The 19,204-nt window shown below is 39.5% G+C and overlaps 1 protein-coding gene across 3 annotated transcripts in view; it reads right to left on the bottom strand.

Moving 5' to 3' along the window:
- side-III (sidestep III) overlaps positions 1-19,204 on the bottom strand; it is a 35,081-nt gene that overhangs the window by 8,249 nt on the left and 7,628 nt on the right. Inside the window, exons 2-9 of one of the 3 annotated variants that reach the window (XM_018502451.1) lie at positions 9,900-11,299; positions 9,140-9,579; positions 6,084-6,216; positions 5,156-5,364; positions 4,605-4,715; positions 3,540-3,743; positions 738-895; positions 482-635 (exon numbers count right to left, since the gene is read on the bottom strand). In XM_018502451.1, the coding sequence (XP_018357953.1) occupies positions 482-635; positions 738-895; positions 3,540-3,743; positions 4,605-4,715; positions 5,156-5,364; positions 6,084-6,216; positions 9,140-9,323 (1,153 nt within the window). In that variant the 5' untranslated portion in view covers positions 9,324-9,579; positions 9,900-11,299. The remainder of the gene's footprint in view (positions 1-481; positions 636-737; positions 896-3,539; positions 3,744-4,604; positions 4,716-5,155; positions 5,365-6,083; positions 6,217-9,139; positions 9,580-9,899; positions 11,300-19,204) is intronic. The other 2 variants (XM_018502453.1, XM_018502452.1) reach the window with 2 other exon arrangements.

Raw genomic sequence — 19,204 nt, 5'->3', positions numbered from 1 at the left:
TCATTGAGATATCTTCACATCCTGTGGTTTAAATAATTCCGATCTACAATAGCGAGATGTATTTTTCGTAGATAAACAATTCATGCACCGCAGACCTAGAAAAAGGATTGCTATTAAAAAGGATTATAAAATAAAAAAAAATACATAATTAATCAAGATATTTTTACGGGACATCTCGCGGTTTAATTTCCAATCTATCACGAGATGCACTCTTTACAGATAAACAATTCATGTACCGCAGTATTAGAAAAAATGGTGCTATAAAGATAAACGGCTTATAAAATATGATATAAAATATAAAAATATACAAAAATAATAAAAAATATATAAAGTATTAAAATATCACGTATTTGTATTTATAAATACAAAATTTTTTTTACAAACGTAAAGATGTCACTCGGCAAATTGATTTCACGGTAATCGAAATTCGATTTGTCGCGTGGTTAAAAGAGGCGCCGAAGAAACGGCGCCCGCCACTTACAGACGACATTCAACTTGAAGAAGTCCTCCAAATACGCGTCCGCCAGGGCTGGGTTCTCGCCGCGGCACTTGAGGATCTTGCCGTGATCGTCGGGGATGGGTGAGAACATCAGGGTGCTCAGCACTACCGACGCGTTGCCACTTTCTTTCACCTGCTGGCACATACGTTCGAAAATTGCAGGAAACTGGCGATAACTCAGGTGGAGGGGAACATGTCAAAAAATATCGACGTGCGCGACGTCGACGTTTCAAAATACTTCGTTATCGACCTTGCTGCTCCGGAATGTCTCGTTTCCCTCGATCCAGGTGATGCGAGCGCGGGGATGCGAGCCTGTCGTCTCGCAGGTGATGGAGTAGTCCTTCTCCGTCTCCATGACCGTTAGCTTTGACAGTATCTTCACGGTGAGTGGTTTTACTAGAACCAACCAGCAGATCGCGTTTATTGCGCCCTACCGCGAGTAATACTACTCATTTTTTTACACCTCTCTTTAAAAGCTTAAAATTCGATCCGCGATGTCAAGAAATCACTAAGGTCGGAAAGATTTATAATTAATACTTAGGATGCAAATCCTCTCCTGATGTCCTGTCCTTATAAGCTTTTGTGACGCTCACCGCTTTTTAAATTCATCGTGTGTCTCGCGTTAAGCCTACAGCACACAAAGCCTTTCTTTCTGCTGGATTGCTTGAAAGAACGATTTTGCTAGATTATGTGAAAATTTAAGTAGATACAGGTTTGAAAATAAATTTGGATTAAACTAATTTTGACATTCTCTAACAACCAGTTTGAACGACCTACATAATATTTTGATAATTTAACAAAATTATTTTCAGCTCTATATCTTGCTGAATTTTTAGTCACTTCAGCAAAATTGTTTTTTCCTTGCAGGCGCTGTTACAATATTAAATTACACTCAATTTAAATTATTTTTAATCACTTCTATAGGTCTCTATTGCTCTTACTCGATATGTCGTTAATTTAACTAAAACAGTGGAATTAAACAATTTAACTCAATAAAGTGTATTAAATTTGACTGAAACATAATTAATTGTTTACTACGTGCATATATGTTAATATGAACGTTGTTTACTTGAACCTAATCATAGAAATGTATTAATTTACATTTTGATACACATGGAAATGAAAAATAACAAAATGTTATTTAATTTAAGAAATTGGGTCACTTTTGTTCCTTTGATATCTAACAATGTGCTACTATACTAGCGATCAAGCTGGCTGTTATGAAAATTGTGTAACCTGCTGACTACGCTGTTTGCTGGTTTGCAGAATTTTCGCGATAGGTTAGATGGAATTTTTCTTGCATGGCCTTGTGCTGATTTATTGCGAGAGTCAATCAAGACGAAGCCTTAGTTATGTGATCAAAGTATTCTCTTTGTGATAATAAATTAAAAACAATGCAATTGTACTTTTATGATGATGTAAGTATTACAGTAGCAACGATCTTGTCTACTTATTCTGATACTTTCGTCAAATACTTTCTGTCAAATTTCAACTGCTCAGCCAACATGAAAACTCGTACTGAAGCTAAGCTAACAATGTAGTCAGCAGCACTGCCAGCACCGCTGCCAAGACGGCAGTAAACCAGTAAGCACGCAAATTTAGCTAGCAATTCAGCGAAAAAAAAGCTTCGTGTAGTACAGCAGATTTTACTATATTGTAAAAAAGTTCTGAATCGCCCTTCGGTTTTTACATATAAAAACAATTTTTACATACGCAAACAAATTTTACGCTCAATTCAAAAATAACAACAATTATTCTTCAAAATAGAAACCATCATGTTCAATAATCATCAGTTTGTTAGCTGTTGAATTCAATTTCAATGTCATTCGTCTAGACGGCATCCGAGATACTACACCTGTTATACGTCGCTAATCTTGCACCGTTTGATGCTATGGCCTGTTTCGCTCAATGAAACATTTCTTGCAAGGATGACGATTCGAAACTGTTGAACAAGTTGAGTCAGCTTGTCGTGACGCAGCTTCTTCGCTGGAGCTCTAAGGAGCCAAATGGTACCGAAACCAAATCCGGCAGCTGGTAGCGAATAGTTATTGAACACGATGGTCTTTATCTTGAGAAATAATCGTCATTGTTTCTACACTTGAATGTGAAAACCGTTTTTTGCGTATTAAAATCAAAGGATATTCAAAACCTTTTTAATATAATCTAGTAAATCGCAGGCGATGATTTTTTAATTAAAACGAGTACGTATAACATGTGCTTAATATTAATCTGATAGATATCGGTTTCGGAGAAGATTACAAACATCGCTTTTGATAAAAATAGTCAGTTAAAAGGATTTACAAATATGAACGGATTATTCCGCTCATTCGAGATTTGTTCAAGTTGAATAATTAAAGAAAGCTAAATTTATTTTCGCGATATGTGTGTGTGTGTGTGTGTGTGTATATGTCATGGTGGTTATCCATGCCAGGGTCAGTGCGCTCCTACAAACCTGCCAATAATTTATCGGGCCGATAACAGAAATGAGAAAGGATTACTTTCCGCGGTCGAAATTTAACTAATATGAATTATTAACATGTTGAATGCCGCGGGGCATTTTGATTAACTTTGCAAAAGCGTAATTAGAGGTTGTGCAACCGATATATTGCGGTAAATAAATGCCATATTTTTGTCAAATGCGCTCGTTACCCTGTTTAATTGAGGTCCCCGACGACACGTGCAACTTTCTAAATGCGCGGCCGACTGCGCTTTTGCACGCGTCAAAACGAAACGACACCAACATGTTAACCTTTGGACGACACTCAGCCTTTTGTAACTTTTCGCCGTTTGGTAGCTTTAAAACTCATTTGCTTTTATACGAAAAAATTATCACATGTGAAATTTAAATGAAGAGCAGTGTCAGTATATGCACATCAATTTTCCGTAAAAACATAAATGTATGCAAATTCCTACAAATATTTACACTACGCGCACTTGTCGGACGGGGGAAAATTGATTGTATCGCGCCGACGAGAAGAGAAAAAAGTTCCTCTACAGAAATGTTCTTCTAGGTGAGAAGAACTGGGTGAAAAGTACTCACGATAAACGTCGAGGATCACCGTCTTCTCCAACGGTGGTATGAGATGCGTGTTGGCCGCCTGGCATCTGTACGTGGTGTTGCGGTGTTCTCGCCGCAGCTGCGGCACCGTCAATTTGCTGACGACGATGTTCTGGCCGAACTCCTCGAGTCTGCCGTCCACCTCCTTGCCGTTCACCAGCCAGCTCACCACCGGCGTGGGTTTCCCTTCGTATGGGATAATCGCGCGCGGAAAGCACGGAAAGCACGGAAATTATACGCGGCTAATTAACTCTCCCTACCCCCTCGTCTCGTCGTCGATCAGTCTCGTGTGACAGCAGACAAATCACCGGGACCATAATTACCCTTAATACCGGGTGTCTCCGATCGGGCGCGCCCGCGTAATACCCGGCCACTTAGAGGCCGGGCTCGTATTTAATTGCTAACGCTAACCCGCGGTAGTATCTCCTCTCTTTTTATTTATTCACGCGATCTTGAGAGAGAAAGAGAGAGAGAGAGAGAGAGGGGTCAGGTCGGGATTTATACGTGCTTAAAGCGAGGGGAGTCGGTCGGGTAATTTGTCGCTCTCTCGCCGAGATTCGTATCTCGACTAAACATATTAATGAGAAACCTGATTTCTCTCAGGGAGGAATTAACGGATAAAATTTTACAAACTCGAGAACGCGTAATTATACATATACACACACATGCATAATGGTAAATTCATCGTAGCTTTTAAACTATGCGACGAGAAATTTGCTTTACCTCGAAATACCGTATTTCATATCTCCCGTCTCTGTCATTTAATTATGTTAATTGTGTGAGGAGAGATTATAAAGAAATTTCGATGCATGCGGACTGCGTGCTCCAAATTACAATTAATTGCACGATAACGCGTTGATTTACGGTCAGGTTTTCATAGCAGAATGTAAAATATGCATGAACGAAAACCGAGAACGTAATGTAAATAACCGCGAGCGGAAGTTCAAGACACAGGCCACAGATAGAATCGCCGCGACTCTTGTGTTTGCACGTGAATTTATCTAAGGGCAAATCACAAAGAGACGAATCGGAATACGGTGTGCTCACCTCCTCTCACTTCGCAGGACAGACCGAACTCCACGCCAACCTGAAACGGTCCAGCGACTTTCTCCACCTGCACCCCGGAGCTGTCGTAAATGAGTAGCTGGTGCGGTGGCACTGCGAACAATTTCCACGAACAGGGTGGTTCGTTTTCCATAATTGACGGATAATAGCCCGGACGGTCTATTACGACTTTTTAAAGAGAGCTCGCGAAAGTTAATTTTAAAGTTGCAAAAATGAAATTTCGATTAATTCGTCTCCCTTCCTTGCCCCCGCAAAGTTCGAAGAAAAGTGGGTTAGACCGTCGCAACGCGGGCCCCTCAATTAGCGAAACCGCGCGAGACGGAGATTGTTCCGGCAAGTTTAACTTTGCGCCGAGATGAAAAAAGATCCTGCATATCGGTCGACGTTAACTGCAGCTAATTCTCGCTCTCCTTCTTCTTCTGTTAGCACCCTTCCCTCAGCACGATCTTTGTTTTACGCGTTATACCGCGCGAGACGCAGTTAATCATACTGGAGCAGCGTTACGCGGTCGTTACGGTAATGAGTTTCCTCACCGATCACTGTGAGATTCACTTGGAAGTTCTTGGTCGGCGAGTTCCTGAAGTCCACCCGGCATCTGTAGATCCCCTCGTCATCCAACTGGACCGCCTCCAGAGAGAGCGCGGCCGGCTTCGTCACGGTGATGAAGTAGGCCCTGGGCCCTACGGCGGTGCTGTCCGACCAGTTCAGGGCCTTGTTAAAAGCCCGTCCCCGCACATCGAAACTGTGTACACGTTTTATTTTCTAAATAATTCGCGAGTAACCCTGAATCTTATTTCTTTTTTTTAAGGAGGTTCGATTGACATAATAACACATATATTAATATTTATACTTTAAACAAACTGTATATATAGAAAAGTTGCATTTATAACTTTATTGAACTCTATCTTCATTGAACAATGTATTTTTTTAGTGTATTTATTTTATACTTGTTATTTTTATTATTATAAACTAAAATTTCAAAAATAACAAAAATCTTAATCTAAATATTTTTTTACAAATATTTTAAATATTTAAAATGACTTACGCAAAAATTTCATAACGATTTTCTGATTAATTACAGAGATTTAGAACAAATAAATATTTTGTTTATTTATACTGGACAACTAATTTCTGCATTGCGATGTAACTTTACATAATCATTTTGATTATGTATTTTACTTAAAGTATTAATATGAAAAAATTAAGATTTTATCATTATCTTATATATAATACATTTTTATTAAAGCACAGACTTAAAAAAGTATTACTTCTTATTTAAGTAACTTTTGACCCGAATGGTAAACCGTTATTAAAAAAGATATGTGGTATTACTTTTAAATGAGATCTAAAATGAACTGCAATTTGTTTATTTTGAAATATCCGTATCGTACCTTTTTAATGCGTTTTCCGAGGATTTGTTTAGATCTTAAAGTTTTTCTCGGCGACAGAGGACTTGCTTACCTGTAAATGGGTTTCACCGCGTAATCGCGGAACCAAAGGACCATGTAAACGCGATCCTCTCGCGTGGACGGCTCAATGTCGCAAGGCAAAGTGGCGGTTCGCCCAAGTACGGCGCTAACCTTAGATGTGGACACTGGAGAAGTTGAAGAAAGGTGATTAACGCGTTTGGTATCGGAATCCAGTACATAGCGATACATAGCGTGTGTTTAGTTTATACATAACTCGACTAATTGAAATTTAACTAGATGAAGCCGCGAGCTGTCCATCAAACGCAATGTTTATTTGACCACGCATGCTTATTACCGGATTTATTTATTTGACGATTCGGACATATTGACCATGTAACGTTCCGAGATTAATTCTTTTTACCAAAACCAAATGCCAACTGTGCAGCATATTTAATGGTTGGTAAAAATATAGCCATATCATTTACGAAAATGATATTGTTTAGTAATTAATGAATAAATAACTTTCCTTCAAGCTGTAAATATTCTTTTTTTAATTCACAGTCGCTTTAATTGGTTGAAATGAAGATTCGAGGAATCACGAAATTTTTTCGACGTCTTTTTAAATGATTCCTTTGGAACTTTACTGTAAACAATGCGACTTTTCTTTTCTAGTTAAATCTCATTAACTTTAACGCTTTGAATAATTTTACTTACAATACTGCCTCTGTTTTCTCAGAAGCAAGAATCACAGGTCGTTTAATAATTGAGTTAATAATTCTGACGAATGATGCGGAGCTATAATATAATATTATGAATCTTAATATATATACTCGAAGGCATTATGTTTAACAATTCATGACATTTTGCAATTTGCTAATTATATGGTTAATAAGTTAAATGAGCTGTAACACCAGCTTTTATGTCACGAAAGAACGTGGAAAGTTATTAAGTTAGTAGGAAGTATTATAAGTAAACTTACAAGCCATTCAGGTAAACGAGATTTAGCAGCGAAAAACTTGAGATTAAATTTTTTCCTCTTATTGTTTAGCGTGATTTTAAATTACCTTGAAGTAACGCAGCTGTGAAGATCTCTGAACTCTAAGCGAGTAATATCGTTACGTTTCACGAAATAAAAAGTAGCATCAAGAATGTGTAGATATCCTTTTTTTAAGAGACATTTCCCTCCAATTTAACATTCCATTCTGACGCGAGAAAGAGTCCTGCGTCGCAACGTGTAAAAAGGAAACTGCTTTGCTTCTTACGAATAAAGAGACGAGAAAGCAGCTTGAAAAATATCACTAATGAAGTTCGTTTTCGCGCATAATGGAGAGTTTCCACCCCGGCAGCGCGAAATATAATTACGCCGCGTAACATTTCTTTGAGCAAGTTTCACGCTCTGAGTGATTTCCGGTATCGCAACAAGCTTGCGTCTGATTCCTCCGTTTTCCGATACGCCGCAATTTTCATCAATCGAACGACGTCTGTAACACGAATACGAACTCTTCCGGCAGGATATCGCTTTTACGTTTGTTTGTGACGCTCCGATGAAAAATGTACATGCCACGAGCCATTTATCTTTTTTAGCATCGTATCAGCGCGATTATTATCTGTTCCATCTATTTAAACGCATGTCATTTTCTACGCTGAAGGCATTTCAAAGACATAAATAAAAAGTGACATCAAGGTACAAATGTAACTGAAAAATGGCTGTGTGAATGAAAGTTTAAGATAAAATAACCATTCGCGTATTTACGAGAGGAAGAAAAAATTAGAAATATATCTATCTGGCAAATTTTCAAACAGCTGTAAGCAGGATGGATTATAAATTCAAAACTTGTAAAAGCTCCGCACTTTTGATCAAGGCATTAACCGTTATGCATTAAGGGGAACTTATTTATTATTTCATCATGTTTTAAAGGACTATATTCAGTCTCGCTTTTGCGTTTCGACCTAGTTTTATTTTAAAAAATGCCATAATTTTGTAAATATCGATTCTAACAGTTTTCAATTTCATGACTTTGTCAGTTTTCCACTTTTCAATATGCATTTATGAAATACGTATTGGGTTCCATTTTGCGCACAAAAGCCATATAGAGTTCCATTCTGCGCCGGACATGCTGAGTGTGCACGGCAAACGAAGCTACCAGCAGAATTAAGGGACCCATTGTGGCTCTGATCAAGAAACATTTTTTCTTCTTTGTTAATCTTCAGCAATATATTGCACAACGAAATAATAATCTACAGAAAAGCAGCGAATCGCTAAGCGTAGCTTCACTTAACCATTTCCTTCCCCGAGTATTTTCACAGAAAACCGACCGCAACGTCCTTTCTGTTTTTTATTATTCAATTTTCTCCTCTTCCCTCTCTTTTTTAATAACGATTAAAATAAAATACTTTTTTTTTGTGAAAACACATATCTACGCACTCATATACACTCTTTTTGTAAACTACTCTTTTTTAAATCACATTTTCACATTCTATTACAAAAAGAGGAAAAAAAAAATAACAAACGACCGTTTTATGCCCCAAAATCACGAGATAAATTTTCGACCATATATTCCTCCGTTAACTTGAATATCGATGTTTTTCTCAATGAGAGAATATTAAAGTACCGATAGTTTTCGAGTAATTAGCGGTTGAAGAACTCTCCTTTCGTTCTAAATTAAATTAAACATCTATCTCCACTTTCAAAAATGAAATTTTACTTATTAAATTAAACCTGCTCGAGTAATTGATAAATTTTATTTAATTATATATGAAGAGTAAACAAGTATATTTATTAGTTATAACTTTGAGAAGTAATTATTTTGATGAATTTTTGAAATTTGAGTGCAAGAAAAATGTAAAACGCTGAAAATTAAAAAATTACTTGTAGAAAATATATAGTGTAAAATTTATTTTTACCACTAAATAATATTGATTTAAACTTGCAAATTGCGAGGCCTCTTGTATCTTTATTGAGGAAAAAATGGAGAAAATTGGTCTCTCTAAGTCAGGATAACCGGCAATTTTGGGACACGGTCGAAAAGCGAGTATCGCTCGCGCGGGTGAGGGAAGTGGTTAATCTCGGGTGTTCGTGCGACCGTTTCGTGCTCGTGCCGCGCGTACCTAGGTCATCGTCCTTATCCCAGTTGCCGCTGGCGTTCACGTAGACTACCACGGCGAATATGTAGCCGCTAATGACGAGTCGCACCGCTATCTCGGCCAGCGTCCCGAGTGCCATCCCACGAAGAGGCTGCGACGCCTTCGCCGGGCACTTGGGCGGCAAGCTCAAATCCGTCGTCTCCGGCATAATACCACCCCGCGGGTACGGCGCCCCCTTATTGTCATTCCACACCGGGAAGGACCTGTCCCTGCTCCGGCTCCTTGTCCCAGCCGCGTATGCAGGACGACGAACACGCAGGACAACCTCGCTCACCGCCTCGAGCGTGGATCCTTCAAGTCCAAACGCCTATCGTCGAGGCGCATCGAAGTGCCTGGATGACAAAACTGCGCTTTCTTCACTGCTTCTCGTCTTTTAGTCCACGTCTCGTCGCACTGTATCACTGCTGAGAATCAGTGCAAAAGAATTGCCTTTCGTGCCCCTCTTCCTTTCCTTTGTTATTTTTCAAATGTTAAAGTATATTTTGCGCTTATTTTTGAATCGTTATATTAATTCATATCAAATTTTATGCAATAATAAATAAAAAAAAGATATTTTTAAACAATAAGATTCCTTTAGTCGGCAAGATTCTTTGTTAAATTTTTATCAATGAATAATATTTAAATCTGAAATTTTTGAAAATTTGCGTGCAGTTATTATTGATAAAATTAATGATAAAGAGTAAATAATATCTAGAAAGACAGATAAAAAGTCGTACGGACAAACCTTTTGTATCAGCTTAATGTTTCAGCAAAACGCTCTCGCACCTATTACTGTCACTATTTTTATTTCCCGATCGATCCGATTGTTAAAATATATCGTCGATTTTTTTATTGCGTTGCGATATCGAGTTCAACAGTGGCTACTCGGTTGTTTCACGTGGTTGCTTTCGATTACCCTCGTTTAATTTTATTGTCCTCGGACCTAAGGGTGTTAAATTGTACTCATTGCGGCTGCTACATTACCATTATTTTTCTCATGTACCCATCAAACTCTTGTTAAACTCCAAGTTCTCAATGGTAGCAGTTTTGTCACTCAGTCCTTCTTATACTTTATCGCCTTTTTCTGGCCGCACAAATTTTCCCGTTGTCGTCACTGTGATTTGTTAACGTTCGGTTATCGTTGTCGATTACATCCCGGCATTCGTCACTCGTCCAGGAAGATGCATGGAGGTCCAGATTACTCACCGTTCAAATTGACGCCTGTCGTTGGCTCAAATAAAGATGGACATTCGAAAACATCCGGCTGGCATCGGAATTCCCGTCGATATTTCTCGTCGACGTATGATCGATTATTATGAATTATTTTCGATACTGCGTTAATGCATCGCGTGCATTTTATTATTGTCGTTTCGCGAGTAGAGACGCACTTTGTCGAATATTTTCCGATCGTGTAACACACAATTTTACAGAGATACGCCGCAATGCAAAAGATCGCTTTAAACAAATGAGGTCTTTTCAGTTGTGCAGTTTGAGCTCAAGTTGGCCGGTTCGTCTGATCAAGCGCCAACCCTCTTCCACTGGCTGCACACGATTCTAATTTCGATCCACTCTACTTATCCCGTCTCCTCCCGAATTCATTCGCGTTATTGTCGCGTACCTTGCCCTCCCCGCACAACCCTGTGTCTGCAAAGTTCTTCGACGATCGGATGCAACGAAAAGGATTAGTCGAGCAACTTTCAGTTGGGGGACAATCGTTAATCACTTGATTAATCGTTGCACTCGTTACACTTCGACACGTTCTTATAGCGTTGAAATGTTCCGGACGACGTTCCACAGGTCGACACCGGATATATCTTCTTATTATCAGGAAGATATTACGTATTAATTCATTTTAACAAGAGAGCATTATGTATTAATTCGTTTGAACAATCTTGTCGACTTTAATGAAGAGGCGTGACATTTCAATGCATGGCGCTATTCGAGGCATCGCTTAAGTTCGAGTCGGTAGATTTATGTCTAAGTTACTCGGTTAGAGTTATATTTAGTCAGTTCTATTAACAGTCGGAACTTCTTAGCACTTGCAAAACAATCCGCCGTCTCGAGAGGACTAATTCCCTCTTTCTCTCACTTACTCATTCTCTCCCTCTCTCTCTCTCTCTCTCTCTCTCTCTCTCTCTCTCTCTCCTCTGTTCCGTCGATTAATCAAAGGGGAGTCTTATTGTCATTCCGTCCGAGATCAGACAGCCACTTCCTCCACTTCCACCCCACCGGCTGGAGAAGCGAAGGGGCGAAAGGCAAGCAAGGGAACAGGACGGGCTCGGCGGGGGATGCTTCGCGGTCTGATCGTCTCGCGAGCGTTCGAGAGGAGTGATTTCACCGCGACGGTATTCTCCAACGATTTTCCACCCCTAAAGGCCTCCCCACCCCTTCTCTTTCTCTTTCTCTTCCCCTCTCTCTCTCCCTCTCTCTCTCTCTTACCTCGAAGGTAGACGGCCTCCTCCCACCGCCAACCCCGCGGCGATGTCCTCCGGCGAGGATCCTCTCGAGAGGGGGAGAAGGCGTAGCGGGGGGAGGATGACACGCTCTCTCCGAATAGTTGAAGGATCTCGAGGACTCCTTCGGCAGCTTTCCTTAATGTTTCTTAATTACCCGCGTTCATTAATCACCGGGTCTTTTGATGTCTGTTGAATGCTTTCTTTCGCAGCGTGATTCGCGAGAGCCAAGCTCACCTAAAGCACCCAGAGACACGCTAAAGCACTCGAGCGGAAGGCTCGAGACTCGCACCTGAAATGGCGCAACGCGTCCTGACAAAGCACCGCCTTTCTCAGCGGAGATTATCGTCCTCCTGGAGCTACCTTTCTCCAGGGTTTAGGGCCGCCGTTAGGCGATTCGACAATGGCGATGACAGATCGGTCGACCCGCTGCACGAGGCGTGCACTTCGACACACGGACGATACTTCCGTTGTTATTCTACTGGTTCTCAATTTCCGCCGTGATCGATCATCTCCTGTATTATTTTGTGAATTTTTTTTTTCCAAGAAAAGATCGTCAAAAATATAAGAAGTATACCGTATTACGTCCCGTGAAAAAACGACGATATAAAACACATGTAAAAAACGGCAAAATACACGAAACCGACCGACGAGTTCGTGAAATTCCCTCTCGAATTAATCAACTTTATTTTTCAACAGCGGTGAACGTTCCGTTTTTCATTGACGCGAATTGTTCTACTTCTTGACAGCGGAAAAATTTTCGTGCAGTAGTTATGGATAGTCATACACAGCCGTTATACATGATCGTTCTCGTTTCTCTATTCTTTTTCTCGCTGACCTTCTCTTAAAGATTTAAAGAATAATTTAGAATCAATTTAATTCACCTTTTCAGCTTTTTTCCGTTTTTTGCCTTTTAACAGCCGCAATTGATAGCAACAATTTTTTTCCTAAGTAAATACGCACAACCGATCCCGTTCGCAAGTTTCTCCAAAAAAATTGCAGTTCGAATTTCCGTGCTCCTGGAGGGATTACCCTTTACTTAATAAATTAATCAATGGAAATACCGATTACACGAGCACCTTGGGTGAACCTTTCATCTCGCTTTACCAGCCGGCTACCGACGGCATGACGTTGAATCCCGACATCCCCATCGGCGGTTGTAGTTTCTCACGCTCTTCTCAAGGAGATCTCGCACTCACTCGCAACGAGGGAAAAATCTCGCTCATCCGATCTCGATAACGATCGCGGTCCGATCGCGGATCGGCGGCGATGACGGCGTTGGCGTGGTGGCAACGGCACCAGAGAGCGCTAAGCAGGTCGACGACACCGGCAAAATTTCCCACGAAATTTCTCGCCTTGAGCGCGAGGCGCGGCGGCTTCCAGCCGGTGTTGCAAGCAAGAGCGGTGTTTCTCGCTCCCACGATCTCCTTCGCACCCTCGTTCCCGACGACGAAACTCGTCTCTTCCGCGACGCGTGCTGTCGCGTGCGACGCGCTGCACGCTTCCTCGTCGCGCGGGCACGCCGCTATAACCGCCGCGAGAGAGGACGACGCGCGCGAGACGGGGCGCCGATCGATTTTCGCGAGTCAGTCCGATCCGGCCGCCTCGCGTTTCGACGCGTTTCGATGCCCGCGCGATGTACAACCCCCTACGCCGACGGTGGCGGTGGTAGTAGTGGTGGTGGAGGCGGCGGTGGAGAACGTGCCGAGCGCGCTGCCGCGCAGGGCTGTCCGAGCTTGGGGCGCGCCATGGGGCGCCATGTCCCGGAATCCGGAATCCGGAATCCGGAATCCGGAATCCGGAATTCACTCGCGATCTATGCAGAGTTCCCACCAATTTCTCATTTTTTCATTCCTAAACTTTTCCTTCGTTTCCACCCAAAGTTTCATGATTTTCTCTGATTTTCAACAAGGTCTTGACATTTTTTCTATTTTCGTCCCGAGTATCAATTATGTAACTTTTTTTTAGAATGAAAACGTGAAAAGTGAACATTTTTATGTATGTGTATGTACATATATACGTACAAACTTTTCACTTTTCATGTTTCCGCCCTAGGAAAAAAGTTACATTATTGACATCCCGATTTGGAACCCGTTAAACATTTTGTTGACAAAGAAATTTAACAGCAATGTAAATTGCTGTTAATGTTGCTGATACTGCTTGCGTTTATTTGTTAAGTTGGTGGTATTATTCCAAAACTGCGTAAATGTGATGTACGAATATAAAACTTCTTTAAAGTCAATAATTGTGATTTGTTAGAAAATTATGTAAAATTCCATGATTTTTCTCTGATTATTTTCAATTTTCCTGACATCTCTCTGACTTCTCTGATTTCTAGTTTATGACAATCTTGGTATAAATGCCGGTATGTTACACTTGCAAGATTCAATGCGAGCTTTTTTGACATAAATCGAGGGGAATTATCATAGCTCTTCCTTATTTTATTATTCAATGTCCGATTAGCTGTGACATCGAAAACATTAAGCTAAAAATGCAATGACCATTTAAACTATATTTTTTTTAAATTGATAGTTAAAAATTGATGACTGTTTTTCTACTTTGAGCGACAGCTTGCGAAGCGGTTGAAGCTGTAATCTAATCGTATTAAAAAGAAATGTGACACAATTAAGAACACATTGGATGCATGCCGCGCAGAATTTGGAAACGCGATGCGATCTTATGTTCTGATTTGTGATAGCAATTAGTCGCCTGACCGGCTTAAAAACTTTTCTCTCTGAATTCTCAGAACTTTCCACGTTAAAGAGAATCCAGAAACTTTTCTTCGAATGTGTGTTTCATGACATTACTTTACTATGTAATGTGTAATTAATACAATAATGTATTACTACCATAAATTATGAGAAAATGTGATATCCCACGCAGCACGAAATATTTCAGAAATATTTGCAAAATGTTTTATTGCAAAAAAAGGTTTGAAATATTTCAAAAATTTTTCGTAAAATCTTTCTAAAATGTAAATATATCCAGGAAAGAGTTTTTGAAAATATTCTTTTTCTTACAATATATTTGTACAACATTTCTAAAATATTTTTGTGAAATATTTTAAAATGTTTTACAAAAGCTTACAAAATTTTCCTAAAATATCTGATTGAAGAATGATTCGTATAAATATTTCATGTTGTGTGGGATTTAGGAATTTTGTTAAGGCTATATTTTATGTTAACTCATATCGCTCCTTTTTTTATAATTCTTGGCCTTGTTTCGTCGTATAAATACACATGAAAATGAATGGAAATTAAACAACATACCGATGAAGGTCTACCCTAAAGCTTTCATCTGCAGACACTTTCCTGACAACTGTCTGTATTTATTGCGACTGCGCAAGCGGTGCATTCACGCCGTCGCCAGGATCGGAGGAAAGTATTCATGAGAAAACAAATTGGAGGCACCGGGATCTAGGTGGTATACGGGGTGTTTCATAAAGTTTACATCAAACTTGAAGGGCGTGCTCTCGGCGAATTTGAGATCAACTTTTCTTTCGCGGAAAGTTGAGCGAGAGCGAAGTTACGATTCGATCTTGAGAATTTAAATCTAAATTGCATAAACTAATGGATAATAATGGCAATATCGTCGAAGTGTCAATTAAAAATAATTTTAAGGCAGTTCAATTATTAAGAGGGTTTAATTGAAAGTTCTAGGGTCAGTCGTCCTTTGAAAAAGGTTTTGGCTGAAGTAAGAAGTCAATTAGCAAATGTCTCGAAATTAATTAGAAATTAATTATTAAATGACTTTCTAAAGTTCAATGCGAAAGTTGGCAAGCTCCGTGTGCAAGATCTACCGCATGAGATGTGCAAAACGTTGTGGCCCGTCAACTTTGGCAAACTCGAAAATAGAATTCTTCTTCAAATAGACAGTTTCAAGAGTTGCATCGAGAGTCGAGGGAAATGAATGGTTATCGCGCGTTCCGTATTTACGTTCTCCGTTATCGATAGGACACACCCTATATTTAGTGGTTCACGCAAAATGACCAGACCATTTGTCTTATGTGGTATCCGCGCGGGGAACGAAGCGTCAACGGTGGGCCAAGATAATACAGTGGAGAGGAGAAGCTCCGACCGGAAAAAAAGAAAATAACGAGCGCGCATCATCTAATGTCCTGGAAGCCGGGGCTTTTTTTTTTGCCCTATCCAATTCAGCCCTGCGTAATAATAGTCTCGCCCTTACTGAGCGAAGTCACGATGGTTTAGGGGTGGGCGATAGACACAGGGGCGTATAATATGACACCTGCTCGCCTCACGAGCGAGCGAACAAACGCACGAGCAAACGGGGAAAATTTCTGCTCTCGTCCTACGGCAATTCGAGTTGCGAGTCACACGTAAACGTGACACCTGCCCGCACTATTACGGTTTTTCGCCAACGAGAGAATTTCCGTTTGCCGTTTGTGTTAAACTGCTACTTGCGGAACGATGTCATTCGCGAGAAAATTACAAGGTGACAAATTGGAACGATTTAATTGACATGAAAGCAAAATTCATGTCATTTTTGTTATAATATTATTCAATCTGTAAAGTAAATCTATTTATTCCCGACATCTCGACATTTTGACATTTCGACATCTCGACATCCCCGTTAAACAAGTCCTCGAGGAGTACGTATTGCAAAAATAAATATTCGAACATTAAGTTTAAAGCGAGAACGATTAAAGATAAATACTTGTCATTTCAAATCATTTTGTTTGACAAGAAAATTCTATTAATCTATATTTGCAACGTTCTTTAAGAATACATCATATATTTTTGAAAATTGTCCTAATTCGATGCCTTATTATATCTACAATATAATTGACTTTCTGTTTAATTTACGAGAGGACAGCTCACGAAAACTTTAAATAACAAATCGATACATATACATATATGCGGGTCTCTGAGTGTTTATTAATAAAAATTAGATTCTTTTCGGAGCCACGGAAAATGTTAATATGCGAATTTTTCACTATTTCTGTGTGATGCGACCTGAATTTTAATTTAATTCGAACTAAATTATGCAATATCAGGCTATTATGGAAAAATGTTTTTCTGCAACTTCAAACAGAGATTACACATACACACAGAAAAATACTTACGGTACGCAAATAACAATTGTTTGAAGTATTTCAAAAGTCTATGTATCCGCAAGTTATCATAAATTTATCACAAAAACGTTATATTTATTCAAAATATATTCCGCGAATCTTAGTAAGTTTAATGTATTTCAATCAAGATTATTAAATTAAAAATAAATTCGATTTGTCTATTATATACACATATAAAATCGTTTCTTCAATCCATCTTATAATATTCTTCAAAAGAAAATAGATCTTATTTTGAGCACATAATAATGATTTTTATCTAAAATTTGCAATAAGTATATTTTAAGATTATTATCAAGAAAATATTCTTTGTTAAAGATGGAAATTTCTGAAAAGGAAGGAAAATTGAGTAATCAATTTTCTTAACAATAGAACGATATTTTTCTGTGTATGTGTTAATCATATTATGCACTTAAAAATATTAAATAATATATTAAGCTGTACATATTTAATAATTAATTAATCCATGCTTTCAGATAATGAATTAATATTCAAGTTTAATATTATTAAATTAAAGTCACCAAGGATTAAATATTAGGGAAGTCGATATTTGACATATTTTTAATGAGATATAATAGAACGTGTGACGTATATGAATGAATAATTTTAATTAGCAGTAATTAATTATATCGGTTCGCTGGTGTAACAGTAACTGTGACGTAGAGGAATTAGAGATTATTCGGGAAGGAAATCATTTACGACATTTTAAGGGTAAGAAAGCGTGACGCGAAGATTTGCGACTTTCTTTGTGAAGCTACGTCGTGAGCAGACGTTAGGGGTGAAATCCGGCAGGGATGGCTCAATATTCGTCTGTTAGGGTGGTCCTTCAAACCGTCGAGTGGCGCTTATCCTCTATATCAATAAGGTCATTATTTTACATTCTGTCCTACTTAGAAGGAATTTGAATACGGGGAAAAGTTACATCCAAGAAATACGGGAGAGATCGAGCATTTTTTTTATCATATTACAGCTTTTATGATGCTTGAAAGGATTCCAATCATTTCGAGATATATATATATATATAAATCAGCACATCTCGTCCTTTTTTTACAGAGTTTATTAGTATAATTCATTGAGATAATATAATTAAGCAAGAAAAGAAATTCAATTTAAATTTTTTGAGCTTTTGATTTTTTTGTAAAATGAAACCGTAAAAACATGAAAGTTGAAGATATTCTGAGGATGACAGTTTATTAATTTTTCAAACAATTTGTTTGTATCATAAAAAAGAAAAAATATATTTTTTAATGTATAAAGATGGATATTCTTTTTACCGTAAAGAACCGGAAACTGTTAAATTTACTCCCTTCCTAGCACAACCATATCAATGATTTGACGAATTAAATATTCAATAAGCGAAAGTACATCGAAACGAAAATGATTAATATTAATTAATTGCGTCAATATTTATCTCACATTAAACGGACATAGTTGACAATATTAATTTCACGGTTAGTACCCATACCCGTGAAAATCTCGTGTAAATACAGCTCGTCGCTTCTTAATCCCTTCGAAAATTGGCATTGAAAACTCGGCAATTAGCCGGCCGATTAAAATGAAACGTTGACAGACGTTCCCTTTTCTCTCCCCATTAAACTTCGCCTCCTACGATTTTGATCGACTGACTACAATGAACAATTCCGGGGGAACAAGAGAATATGGAATTATAGCGCCGCTATCTCCTCGCCCTCCTGACGGGCAGCGGCGCGGCGCGTCGCGGCGCCGGGTGACGAAGTCGTCGGCGAATTGACTTGTTACCCAGCCCCACTTCGACAGGCTTCTACGGTGTTCGGCGTTACGGTATGCATAACGATGCGCGTGTCAACCGAAAAGCGGCGGGGTGTCGCGTGCGTGCGTGCGTGCGTGCGTGCGTGCGTGCGTACGTGCGCATCAGGTTCGAAACGCGGCTCCCGTCGCCTTTGGGCGTTTCCGCAGGGCGATCGTTAACGCCGCCGCCACCCGCATCCAGAAGTGTCGAATGCAAGACCCGATCTTTTCGAAATTGTCATTCCGCTGTCGGATGTAAACTGCGGAAAAAGAGAGATAGAGAGGAAGGGGGGGATAGAGGGGGGAGCGAGCGAGCGAGAGAGGGAGGGAGAGAGAAAGGGGGAGAGAGAGAGAGGGGGGGAGGGAGAGAGAGAGAGAATTCCTAAATAATTGCGCGATATGTAGATGAATTAAACGACGATTGCGTTTGCACAAATTAACGTTGTTAAATGGCAGGGAAGCTTCGTCGATCCGCAATGCGCGCGGAAACGCAAAAACGACGTGCAATCGACGTGCAACCGTAAAAATGTAACTAATTTAATTGTCGTATGCAATAATCGACGTTTTATTGTACTCGAATATAATAATGCCGAGAGGATAGTAATTCTCTTTCTCCCTTTCTCCCTTTCGACGGTGCAGAGGTGGAAATAAAATAAAACACATTCAAATCAAACGCGGATCCTGAATAAAGCCGGACGAAACAGGCCAAAATAAAATCAATTAAAATAAAGCGGGGGGGGG

The sequence above is a fragment of the Trachymyrmex cornetzi genome, unplaced genomic scaffold (assembly GCF_001594075.2).
Source record: "Trachymyrmex cornetzi isolate Tcor2-1 unplaced genomic scaffold, Tcor1.1 scaffold147, whole genome shotgun sequence".
NCBI classification, from domain to species: Eukaryota; Metazoa; Arthropoda; class Insecta; order Hymenoptera; family Formicidae; genus Trachymyrmex; species Trachymyrmex cornetzi.
The sequence above is the reverse complement of the archived record's forward strand: the minus strand, read 5'-3'. Positions and strand labels throughout refer to the sequence as shown.